Source organism: Balaenoptera acutorostrata, chromosome 6 (assembly GCF_949987535.1).
Source record: "Balaenoptera acutorostrata chromosome 6, mBalAcu1.1, whole genome shotgun sequence".
Lineage (NCBI taxonomy): Eukaryota > Metazoa > Chordata > Mammalia > Artiodactyla > Balaenopteridae > Balaenoptera > Balaenoptera acutorostrata.
The window spans coordinates 71,210,011-71,222,614 of NC_080069.1; the positions used below are offsets into that span (position 1 = coordinate 71,210,011).

Here is a 12,604-nt window from a genome sequence, read left to right on the forward strand (position 1 = left end):
GAAGGAGGGGAGAGAAATCCCTGGGAGGGAATAAGGGGAGGAGGCAGAGAGGCCACATCAGGAACTCGGGTCACATGGGAGGTGGGGTGGGAGTGGGGAGATAAATGAGACCAGGGATTTCGTAAAGCCTGGCTGGGTCTAACAGTCCAGTTGGAAATTCTGAAGCTGCAAACCCCAGGACCTCGAGGGAAGCTCATTCTTGTAAAGTCAGCCTGCTTGGTTAAGGACATTGTCTTCATGGAATCCAAATGTATTTACAATCCTTGCTTCTTCCCTGCAGTTCATTGTCAGGAGATTACAGATTTAGGACACAGAAGTTGGTTCAGAATTTGAAAAGTTCCTTTTATAGCAAATGAGTCTACGAGCGGGGGACTCTCCTCAAGAGAAGGACTGCTGCTTTTTCTTACCCCCCTGCAGCAGAAGACCAATTTCTCTGCAGAGAAGACAATGTTTGATACGGTTTAGAGCCTCCATGCTTTGACGCTGGAGCTAACTGGGTAGGTTAGGTAGCTGGTGGAGTCAGGCGTCAACTTGGGGATGAGACTCCCCGGCCCTCCCGACTCACGTCTAGCGAAATGGTTCACAATCCAGCAGCGAGTACGTTTTCAATTCCGAGTTAGGTGATGGGAGATGAACGTGGTCATCCGGGCCCAGCCAGTCGCAAGAGTGTCCCCGGGCTTCCCCGCCGCCTGGCTGCTACTGCCGGGGCCCTGTCAGTGAGAAAGGAGCTCTGTACTTGGGACGGCTGTTCACACGTGAGCGCTAGGAGCCCCAGAACCCGCCCGAGAGCCAGTGGCCACCCAGAAGAAGCGCGGGCCGCGGCCATTTCCAAACCGACGCCCACGCCCGCCGAGCGGTCCCAGCGAACAGCAGGTGTCACCCTTCTGCTTCCAAACCCCAACTGCCTCCAGGTGCTTCGCGTGCTCTCTAAACTTGTGCGTTCGGAGCCACGGCCCCGTGGGATGACTGCACCCTCCCGCGCGGCCCTGTGTGCCGGGGGCCCCCGCGTGTCAGCGGCGGCCGAGCACCGGCTGTTGCGGGCGGATGCGCAAGGGGGCGGGTGCGGCCCCAGCCGGCGGACGAAGAGCGAACTCGCGGCGGAGGTGAGGAGGGTGCTGGCGCTTCCAAGTCCCTCCCCTTCCCGCGGCGGGTTCTGGGCGCACGGAGCAGTGCGGGCGGCGCCGCTGGAGCTCGTGGCCGAGGCGCTCGCACCATGGCCGAGGCTCCCGCTCCCGCCCCCGCCCGGGCCCCGGCGCGCCGGCACTACCGCGTGCAAGTGCGCTTCGTCTCCGAGGAGCAGCTCTTCGCCGCGGGGCCGCTCTCGCTTCCCAACCCGAAGTCTCTGTGGCTGGAGGTGCACTCGGCAGGGGAGGAGGCGGATGCGACGGTGACTGACGGTGAGGTACTGGCGCGACCCACGCACGCGAGTCGCGCTCGGAAGTGGCGGCCCCTGGCGCGCGCGTGGGAGGGGGTCGCGGGGTGCGGGCCTCGTGGCCCTGAGCAGGTGTGCGCCCCCTCCCCACGACAGCTCGCCGGGGGGAAGTGCGGGCCTCCTCGCCTGTGCCGAAGAGGCCCAGATGGATCCAATTGTGTCTGACTGCGCTCAGAGAAACTTTGGCGCTCGGGGCAGACAGGCTCTGCGAACTAGTCTCGGCCAAAACTTGTAGGTGTCCAAAGTGAGGCGCGTGATTTCCTCGCCGGGAGCCTATGCCTCCTTCCTTCCGGGCCTCGCTCCCTTTCCGAGGCAGTGGGTCACCTTCCAGCCTGAAGCTGTCTTGAGGACGAAGTTCTGAGTGTAGGAAGGACTGAGCCAGGTGTGCAGCAGTCTGAGCCCCTGGGGCGGCTCGTGTGGTGTCTACCAGGCATTAATTAGTTTTTGGTTCAGAAGGTGACCTTTATCAAGGACGTGCAAGTGCAGCCCCCTGGGTTCCTCAAGCCGAGCAGTGGGTATATTAAAGGAATGCTGCTAATCTTTGTGGGATCCTGGACCTTTTTGAGAATTTGAGGAAACGTCTAGAACGTGGCCTCAGAAAATGTGTCTATTTGCGCACCAAACTTTGCATATAAATATGAGGGCGTCACACCTCTTTCCTGCAGCTCATATTAAGTACCCGGTTCTAATAAGTGTAGGGAATTGAGCCTGAGGCAGCTGCAAGTCTTTTAAGACTCCTCAGGTTTCTTCCGACCCTAACTTCTAAGACGCTGTGTAGAGTTTAAAGTGTTCTGCGTTGTGGTTTGGTTCCAGTGGGAATTTAAAGTACTGTCCTCCTCCTCCTCAGTGATAAGTAGGATACCGATTCACTGCTGTATCTCTAAGGCTTTAGAACAGATCCAGGCACATAGTAGGCACTCAAAACTTGCTTGTTGTAGAATAAAAGAAACCCTGCACGTGTGTCTTCTCCCTTTACTCTAGGCTGGGATACGGAGGTTTGGGTCTTTAAAAAAAAGTATTAAATATCATTTGACCAGTATCTTAGGAAGCCTGAGGTTGGGCAAGAGATCAAAAGCCTTACTCAGCAACTCACTGCTTTCCCTTTTGGGGAAGGAGAAGGAAAAAGAAGTAGATTTCAGTGTTGCTCCTGGGAATTCTGAAACTCAAGGTGCCAGACAGAGAGTTCAGTTTGTCTGTTATGGTAATTTTGTTTACTCTGTAGCCATACATGGAGAGAAACAGAAGAGCATATTTGAGATATACTTGGTACTTGCTGTCCTGTGGCTTTTCCACAAATGTGCCTTAAAAGAAGAAATATCAGAGGTTCAAGGTGACTGAAGTTGTAGACTCCCCAGAGCACACCCAATGCCTGGCCTATGAGGATATAATTATCTTACAGAGAGGAATAGGTTTCCCCCGGTGTAGCAGATCAAGCCTGGAGATGACCTGTGTGGTATGTGTTAAACCAAATTAATGGAAATAAAAAGAATAATTAAAGCTAAGGCAAGCAGTCATTGCCACAAGATTTTGACTAAATTCCTTGGGAAAGATTCACTAACCAAAAAGCAGAGAACTCACTCTCTTAACAGCTTGAGTCCTAACATGCATTCTGTATATGAACACAGTTACTAAGGTTTGCCACTCTTTTATGGAGAGGTTTTGGAGAACAATTCTGAGTTTTTTAAAAAGTAGCTCATTTTACTATATAACCAACTAGACTCCTGTGGATGGTGGCCAGGCAGAGCAGCTTACAAACAAATTCTAATGAATTATTAGAAGAAACATTCTATTGTACTCAAATAATGTACATTTAGTAGCAGCATTTTGAAAGGGTAGAATTTCTCCTGGGATAAAGATTGGCCCAAATTCTTTAATGGATTGTAAGAAAGGGCCTAAGCAATGCACCATTAGAAAGTGATACAGTTTCTTAACTCATATGTAGAATTAGTTGTTAAACAAGTAGCCTTCGGAGTAACACTGCCTGGACCCTTTTATAGCTGTGCTACATTTAGCAAAACGTTCATCCTACTTCAGCTTCAGTTTCTTCATTTGTAAAATAATACACATGTGTTATGATAATACACATGTTACGAGGATCAAATAGAAGGATGCAAACACCATGCTTGATACAATACCTGGCATATATTAAGAGATCAGTAAGTGTTCACTGTTTTCAATAATATTATATTTATGTCCTGTTCCCAAAACAATAGTTTTCTCAGGCCGTTCTGAGGAATAGCTGGGCTGTATTTTTGTGAAGATGTTTCAAAGGAAGCTTAATGAAATCTGGTAATAACTTGGAAAAATTGAATAATCTTTTAGATTCCCGGTCTCAATAGTTTGTCACGTAAAGAATGGAACAGAACAAGACAAATCAGTTTATTTTCAATCCCTCCAAAATTGACAGTGATTTTATGAAGGGAGCATACCAGGGGATACAGCCAGTAATGTGCTCTAGCTTGTGGAGTCTGGGAAGACATTCATCTATTCCTTCTTTCCTTAACAATTTTTTGAGCCCCTTTCTTACCAGGAGCCTGCCTGAGAGCATGCTTAGTTCATCCTTCTATCCCCAGAGCCTTCCACAATACCTAGCACACCCAAGGCATCAATAAATGTTTCTTGAGCGAGTCAGTGATTTAACTCAAGAATTTTTTAATCTTGCTAAAATGAGAATTAAAACACTGAGTACTGAGAGTGCAGGCTCTGAGTTGTCTCCCAAATGGTTAAGACACTGGCTTCACTTACAGTCTAGAAGGATGTTTTAAAATATAGTGAGTTAACAGACAATTGGAGGAATAGTAAGGTCACCAGATCAGGAGACAATTGCCGTTGAAAAGATAGTTTGTTTCTCAGTTCTCAAGAGGAGAGGGCACACCGTGGTGGGGCGGTGGGGTGGGTGAGGAGAAGCGCTGGAGTCCGTCAGGAGGCAGGGGGAGATGGGGAGCTGTGGGCAAGAGGCTTCGCCGTGCTTTCTGTGGGAAGGAATGGCTGAGGCAGGGTGGGCAGGTGTAGATTGGCTAGTTTGAATAATTCCAGTGGATTCTGGTGCATACATGCTCTCCCTAGTGGTCGGGTATCTGGCCCTGGGGTGATTAGGGCAGGTGGATAGTGGCCCAGAGTGTGACGGCCCAATAAAGGAGGTGGTTGGAGTGTGGGCTTTGGATTGGTTGGATTATATTTGAAAAGTGTGCTTGCAGGTATGTTTTGTTTACTGTCTTTGGGAATTGGCTTACCCTGGGAGGGGCACTCTCTCCAGCATCAGCAAGGCCCCTAATGTCAAAGCATCAGAATACAAAACGAAAAGACATGGTTAATACAAGGGAGAATCAGAATACAAGGGAATTAATAAGTATATAGGGTGGAGCTGGGTGCTGCTGGGAGAGGAGAGTGGCTGCAGGTAGGAAGGGCTTGTGGGTCAGGAGTTGAGTTCAGGTGATGGGGAAGAATATACATTGTTTTTATACCTCACGTGTATAAAAGAACTGGGAAAGGGAGGGGAACCAAAAAAAAGTGGGGAATGGGGCTGCTTCTCCTCCACCCCTTTCTCCAAGGTCTCTGTAAGCCCCGTGCTGGGGGTCTGGGGGAAGAAATTAAGAGCTGAGACTGTATTGTGCAAAGGCTAAAGGCTGAGTGGATCTCCAGGAGAAAAGGGAGAACTTTTCCTCCCTTCCTCAATTTAGAGTTGTCTTTTAGTTAATCTGGAAGAGTTTGGAAAATCTGTAAATAAGCCACACTGATAATCCAGTATAAAAATGCAGTGGTTTTTGTCTCTGAGAGGTTGTGAGAGGATGCTAGGTTTTTTGTTCCCTCGTGGTTGCTCATCTCATTAGAGGAGGGAGAAGAAACGTCAGAGAAGTGTATCCTTTGTACCACATGGGAGGACTAATTTTCCTTCATTAAATCTGTGATAAAAGTGTTAGTAAATTGAGGTCTAGGGACAGAATCTGGAAGTCAGTCACCTCTGTATGACACGAACATTAATTACTTTTCATTCAAAAAGTATTTATTGAACATGTGTTCTGTGCTAATCACTGTATGGGCAATACAGGGGCTAGATAAAGACCCAGCTTTATGGAACTCACGTTTTAATTGGGAGAAGACAATAGCCAAAGATACAGCAAGATAATTTCAGATTGAGGTAAATGTTTTAAAGAAAACGAACAGAATGAAAAAAACAGAGACATTGAGAGGAAGGCTGATTTAGAGAGTGTGGTCAGGGAAGGCCTCTCTGAGGAAGTAATATTTGATCTGAGGCAGGAAGGATGAAAAGAGCCAGCTAAGCACTGGGCTGGAGGAAGACTATCACAGGCCAAGAGAACAGCAGGTGGAAAGGCCCTGGAGCTAGAAGGAGCTGGTGTGTTCGAGATGGCCAGTGTAGCTGATGCTTGTTAAGGGGGAGGAATGTAAGTTAAAGTTAGCGTCCCAGTTATTATTGGAGCATAACAAGCTACCTCTGTGACTTAAAATAACTATTTTATAATGCTCCCAGACTCTGTGGGTTAAGAAACCAGGCAGGGAGTGGCTGGGTGATTGCTTTGCTCCTTGTGTCATTGACAGGTTACTCCTTGGCACACAGCTGGTGGCCAGCCTGGTCTGGGGGATCTAGGAAGGCTTCATTCACCTGGGTTTGCATCTGGGCTGGTGTGATGCTTAATTTTGCATGTTAATTTGGGTGGGCCATGTGCCCAGATATCTGGTCAAACATTATTCTGGATGTTTCTGTGAGGGTGTTTTGGGATGAGATTAATATTTAAATTGGTGACTTTGAGGAAAGCAGATTGCCCCCCCCCGAATGTGGTGGGCCTCATCAAATCAGTTGAAGGCCTTAATAGATTAAAGACTGATCTTCCCTGAGCAAGAAAGAATTCTGCCAGTAGATGGCCTTTGGACATGAACTAGAACGCTGAGGCTGTCAGTAGGAGACTACATGTGGCCTCTGCATATGGCGTGGCTTCCTCCTGCATGGTTTCTTCACACTGGGGCTTTCTTCCAGGGAGACTTCCGGTTCCAAGTGGGAATTTTCCAGCAGACAAAGCAGAAGCTGCATTCCTTTTTGTGATGCATGCATGGAAGTCAGTTGACATCACCTGTGTCATGCTCTATTGGTCAAAGCATTTATAAACCTGCTCGGGTTCAAAGGGGGAGGATGTAGACCCCGCCTCTTTATGGGAGGAGTATCAAAGAATTTGGGGACAGTGTTTTAAAACTGCCAGTTAGACCAACTGGGTCATGTAGGGTGTAACACACACACACACACACACACACACACACACTCACACTCTCACTAATGGGGTTTTGCAGGAACTACAATAACAGCCTTCTTCATCACAATTACTGAAAAAGCTGGTAGAGAGCATGGGTTTGGATGTATACCACAGTGGGCTTTCTCATTCTTCTCTTATAAATTGAACTTGCTCCCACTTGGGGTGAGCACCCCATAAAATAACTTTTCTCCAAGCAGCAGACCAAGAAGCAAGCAGGGAGGGGGCCGGAGTGGGCAGGTCCTGTCCTGCTCCCAAAGGCACAAATCAGAGAACCTTGTGGGAGAGAGAGCGGGGGTGGGGAGGGAGGCTAGGCTCCTCACCGGGGCACGGCATTTCTCAGTGGGGCACAAATGACATTTGTGCTGGGGACGTTCTTCCTTGTGAGAAACACTGCAGCGTGGTTAGCACCCTGCGCCCCGCCTCTCATACCCCAGTTTCTGTCACAGTGGAGAGCAGTCTTCGTGCGCGCTAGTGGAGCTCTCGTCACGTGGACACATGAGGGAGGAGAAATGCAGAACTCCCCCTCCTGCCCGCCCCAGCATCACAAATTCAGCATACCCTAACACGCCTCCATCTAAACTATTTGGAAAACAGCTACATACTTCTCTGGCACAGTAGCCTCTCCCCCAAACAGTAGGCTGTTCCTTCTATTCATGGGCAAATCTGACCTTGCTGCTGTTTAATCCTAGCAACTATCTCGATGTTGTTGCCCTGAAGAGTCGTTTGAAGATGTGAAATACTGTCAGAATCCTGTCAAGTAACTCTTTTCTTTCACTGTTATTTTACCAAAAGCAGTGCTCTCATGATTTCATTACCGCTTTCCAAGGAAGATATTTAATGCAGTGAAACAGGCTTTCAGCTAGACCTGGTTTTGTGTTCCAGCATTATGGGATGTATACCAGTGAAGAAAAAGCGTTTCCTTCCTCTGTCAGGCAGTAACGGTACCTCGAACGGATGACAAATGGAAAACAGTTCAAGGCCCTTGTGCATCTGAGTCTAAAGACACCAGAAGTGAAAATAGATGAAAAGACTTGTTTTCATGGCCAAATAAAGACCCTTTAAGATCCCTTTCCTCCCCCATTTTCAATAGTCTTACTCAATTGTGGTCTGTGATCAGTACCAATGAATAAACTAATCCAAAGACAGGCAATCCACTGATTAATACTTAGTCAGTGCCCCTGGGAAGAGAAAAGAGGCATGGGGATCTTGTGCATAGACTGTAGATAGCATAGTTGCCCGTAATTTTCAGAGTTGTTATTCAAAACAGAGGTTGTTGAAGGGGAAGAAAAGCAATATCACTGACATCATATTTGTGCTTTGTGTTGTGACTGGCCACAGGATATTGGAAATAGATAATTACTTTAAAAGATGACGCTTATAAAAATGTACCAGATTAGAACCATCCTGATGCTGAAACTCCTTCTGTACGTCCTTTCCCCCTCCTGTGGTCGCAGGTGATGTACACTCTTAACCCTGGCACATTGGGGCATATGGAGTGCATTCTGTCATCAGTATCCTCCTCCTCCCAGGATTTTCCTCCCTTATAAATCCCCGGTGCCTGGGAGCCTTCCCCACACCGCTCACTTCCCTCTCTATTTTGCCAGGGTTTCACCCTGAAGATCTGTGGGTAAAAGCTGAAGAGGTTAGGTTTTTCCAGTGCATTAGCATTTTAATAGGGACAAATTCCTTGCTCAGTGGAACGCCCTTATATTCTTGAATAAGGTCTTTTTTTTCAGGTCTGAGAGATGGCTGGGTATCCCAGATCACTTTTTAATTATTATATTTACCTCCATTTAGCTAAGCTACTCCTTCGTGGTAGGTGCTACACGCATTACCTCTAGCCTCACAGTGACCTGGAGGGTAAATAATATTGACCTTATTTTACTGGTCCATTTTGTTCCAGGTATATTGTCCTCAAAACCTGAGCACCTTCCCCTTTCCATGATACCATCTTGTGTTTAGCTACCCGGTCTTTAGCCTGTGATAAAGTTGGATGTCTAGCTGCAGACCCATAGGATGAGAAAACACTTGCTTGTTGCTTGGAGGGAGCTGGATTCTTCAATGAGCTTAGAAACCTGAGTGAGCGGATAGAGTGGCTGATAGTATTGTTCTTGGCATATTTTAGACAGAAGTGAGGTTTCCTGAATTCCAGGCCAGCCATCTAAATAACCTTCTTTTGTTAATTGCTTCTCACCATTTGAACCTCTGTTTTATGATGAGGCTGGTGAGGTAGTTGGATCAACCAGATCAGATTCCCCCATTTACTGGTTTCATGACCTTGGGTAGGTTTACTGGCTTCATGACCTTGGGTAGGTTTACTGGCTTCATGACCTTGGGTAGGTTTACTGAACCTGCCTGAACCTTGGTTTCCTCTCCTGAAAGCTGAGATAAGTTTTACCTCATAAAGTAATGGGGAAAATAAACAGAATAATAAAAAGTGAAAAAATTCAAAATGACTTCAATTAATTTCCAAAGTAAACGGAGTCAAACTTATCAGATAAAAATAATGCAAAGATATTTGACAAGCACTTGTAAAGCTAAGCTGCCACTTTTGTGGAGCTTACATTGTAGCACCATTCAGAAAGCATCAGGATTCTTTGTCTGTGCTGGACTTCCTGCAGGACTGTTGGAGGACGTGTGTATTTTGTGATTCTAATAGATTCATTGTGTATAGTTGTCTTTCCTATTCAGAATATGGCTAACTCTCTGCTGTCAACCTCTGCTGAGGGATCTTTTCTCAGGGCCTTTTTATGTGCTGTTCCTTCTGCTTGAAATGCTGTTCCATGTCCACATCCCCATCCCAGCCCTTTGTGTATTTGGGTCCTTCTCATCCTTTAGTTTGAAAGTTATGTTTCTCACCAGGCTAATTGCCCACTGTTCCTACTGCATCCACCGCCATTTAGCTCAGCCCTCTCGCTTTCATAGCAATTATCACAACTTGTAATGAGGAATTTTAAAATAGATATTCACTCTTGGTTAAAATTGAAATTGGAATCACAGGCCACAATCACAGGAGTATTCAGTGAGAAACCTTGAGAAGAAGGGAAGAGGTTGACCCAAATGCTTCTGAGAATGTGAGGAGAAGGTTGAAGCATATTTTCCAATTAGGAACCATGAAGGCATAAAGAATAAAGAGCACTTGTCAGTCAGGTGGAAGGACTATTTGGATCAGAGCTACGCGTATTCTGAATTTTGTCATCATGAAATTGAGTTCCTGGCCAGTCTCTTTGTTAAGGGAAAAAAAGTCTCCCATAATATTTTATTTTTAACTATAGAAAGTTTATTGTTATCTCCTGGGAAACATAAGTCAACCTTGAGGGTCTTAAGACTACTGAAAATCTTATTTAACATGTTTGCTATGAGAAGTTGTATCTACTTACTATATGTTTATTTTAGAAACTTGTATTTGTTAGAATGCTTGTTGTAGAAAATTGAGTTTATTCACCTAGTTGTGTTGTACACAGCAGCACTGTGATGAATAGGTTACTAACTTTCCTCAGTAATGCTTCCCATATCAGTGATGGGAATTAATTTCATTTATTGGTTAACACAGTTCATATTTACTGCTCTTGAGCCAGGCACTGTCCAAGGTGCTGGGTAAGTAGCAGGGTATTAGTTATCTATTGCTGAGTAACAAATAACCACCAACCCAGTGGCTTAAAAACACACACTGCTTGTCTTACTGTTTCTAGGGTCAGGAATCTTGGCATGGCTTAGCAGGGTCCTCTGCTCAGGATCTCGCAGAGCTGCAGTCAAGGCTCTGCTTGTGCCGAGGTTTCATATAAAGATTTGACCGGGGAGGGATCCTCTCCTAAGCCCACTTGTGTGGTTATTGGCATAATTCAATCCATCAGTCGTTGTTCACTGAGGGCCTTGATTCCTTGTGGCCCATTTGCAGGAGGCCCCCTCCAGTTCCTTGGTACATGGGCTCCCCAACATGGTAACTTGTGTCATCAAGGCCAGTAAGAGAGAAAGGAGTCTGACAGCATGATGAAAGTCTCAGTCTTTTGTAACCTAATCATGGAAGTGACAGCCATGATCTTTGTCGTAGTCTGTCAGTTAGTCAGTAGGCCATTCCACACCCGATGGGAGAGGATTCCATAGTGGCATGAATACCAGGAAGCAGAGACCATTGAGGGCCATCTCAGAGTCTGCCTGTCACAAGAAATGACCAAAACAAAGCCACTGCTTTTACCAAGCATACATTCTAGTACCAGTCAGAAAGCATCAGTGTCTTTGTGTTTTCTGGACTTTCTGTGGACCTGTGTGAAGAGAATATATTTGTGCTTCTAACACAAATTGTTAAACACCAGGTGAAGAATCCTGCTTTTTAAAATTAGTTATCACATATAGTCCTGCCGTGAAGCTCTCAGGGAGTTTGCTGCTCAGTTGTAGAACTAAAGCACATATCTCAAAGTATAGGAAATCTCTCAACAGAGCTTCACTGATCAATGGAACAGAAAATCAGTTCCAGTGTGCTTTTGGCTTCTAGGTCCTTTGCTTTGCTTTGGATAGCTGGATGGCAGAGGCCCATGTTTATGATTAAGGCAAATCCTGTTGTGGGAACCTCTGTTTAATTTTTAGTCAGCTTTACTTCATCATGACTTCATTTCTTTGTCTGGTAGGCTTTTCTTCTTTGCAGGAATGCAGGGAAGAGATTATTGAAGATAAAATTTGCCTTGTGTTTAGGTTCAGACACTGAAGCATTTTTATGAACTCACTCACAGGGGAGACTGAGTGAGCTGCTGTTTCAAATACAGGAAATTACAGTGAAGTTTTATAGAGTGAAACGAAGTTAGGACAAGATGGGAAAGGAGAAAGAAAGAAGGAACAATGGATGGATTGGTGGATGGATAGAAGGGAGGGAGGGAAGAAGAAAGGAAGCTAGAGTGCGCACTGTGGGTTTATTGCATCTTAGGGGATAAACAACTGGTTCACTCCAGCAACACTGCTCTTTTCTGTACTAGCCATATTTTCTGTACTAGCCATGTTTTACGTCATTATCTAAAATATATTTCACAAACTTTGACATTTACACAGTCATGGGTTTAGAATGTATATTTTAAAAGACATGGAGGGGCTTCCCTGGTGGCACAGTGCTTAAGAATCCACCTGCCAATGCAGGAGACACGGGTTTGAGCCCTGGTCCAGGAAGATCCCACATGCCGTGGAGCACCTAAGCCCGTGCGCCACAACTACTGAGCCTGCGCTTTTAGCCCTCGAGCCAGAACTGCTGAGCCCACGTGCCACAACTCTTGAAGCCTGCGCGCCTAGAGCCCGTGCTCCGCAATGAGAAGCCACCGCAATGAGAAGCCTGTGCACCGCAACGAAGGGTAGCCCTCGCTCACCACAACCAGAGAAAGCCCGTGCGCAGCGATGAAGACCCAAAGCAGCCAAAAAAAAAAAAGACATGGAGATAGATAGTGGACAGGGTTGAGAGAATACCTACGCCTCGAATCGTGGATATCAGAAAATAAAAGATGAATGAAAATCCATAAATTAGGGCAGGGAAGAGGAAAGTGAATCTAAATTTTATGCATTGCTGTCAGCCTAACCAAGTCCAGCTAATGACACTGCAGATCCCAAAGTATTTGTAAATATTGCAAATTAATGGGAGATGGCCTGCTACACTTGGAAAAAGACCGAGGCACATGGCAAAAGTCTCTTATTGGATAGTTATTTACCATGTATCTGTTCCCTAACATTTCTGTTTTTTCTTTTTGTCTCATATTTTTCACTTTCAGCTAGTTAACTATGTGGCGGGGGGGGGGCGAAATCCTTTTTTGGACAGACATGTACATGTAAGCTTCTGTGATTCTGAGATGCCCAGTCTTCCAGTGTTATTTGGGGCATGAGATTATATGCTCCAATTTACTAGAGAATTAATAAACATGTTTTGGGGTATGTA

The 12,604-nt window shown here is 46.0% G+C and overlaps 1 protein-coding gene across 2 annotated transcripts in view; it reads left to right on the forward strand.

Annotated features, from left to right (window-relative positions):
• The first annotated feature begins 1,185 nt into the window (after positions 1 to 1,185).
• LOC102997613 (histone-arginine methyltransferase CARM1-like) overlaps positions 1,186 to 12,604 on the forward strand; it is a 251,240-nt gene continuing 239,821 nt past the window's right edge. For both annotated transcript variants that reach the window (XM_057547578.1, XM_057547579.1), the window contains exon 1: positions 1,186 to 1,397. In XM_057547578.1, coding sequence (XP_057403561.1) covers positions 1,214 to 1,397 — 184 coding nt within the window. In that variant the 5' untranslated portion in view covers positions 1,186 to 1,213. The remainder of the gene's footprint in view (positions 1,398 to 12,604) is intronic.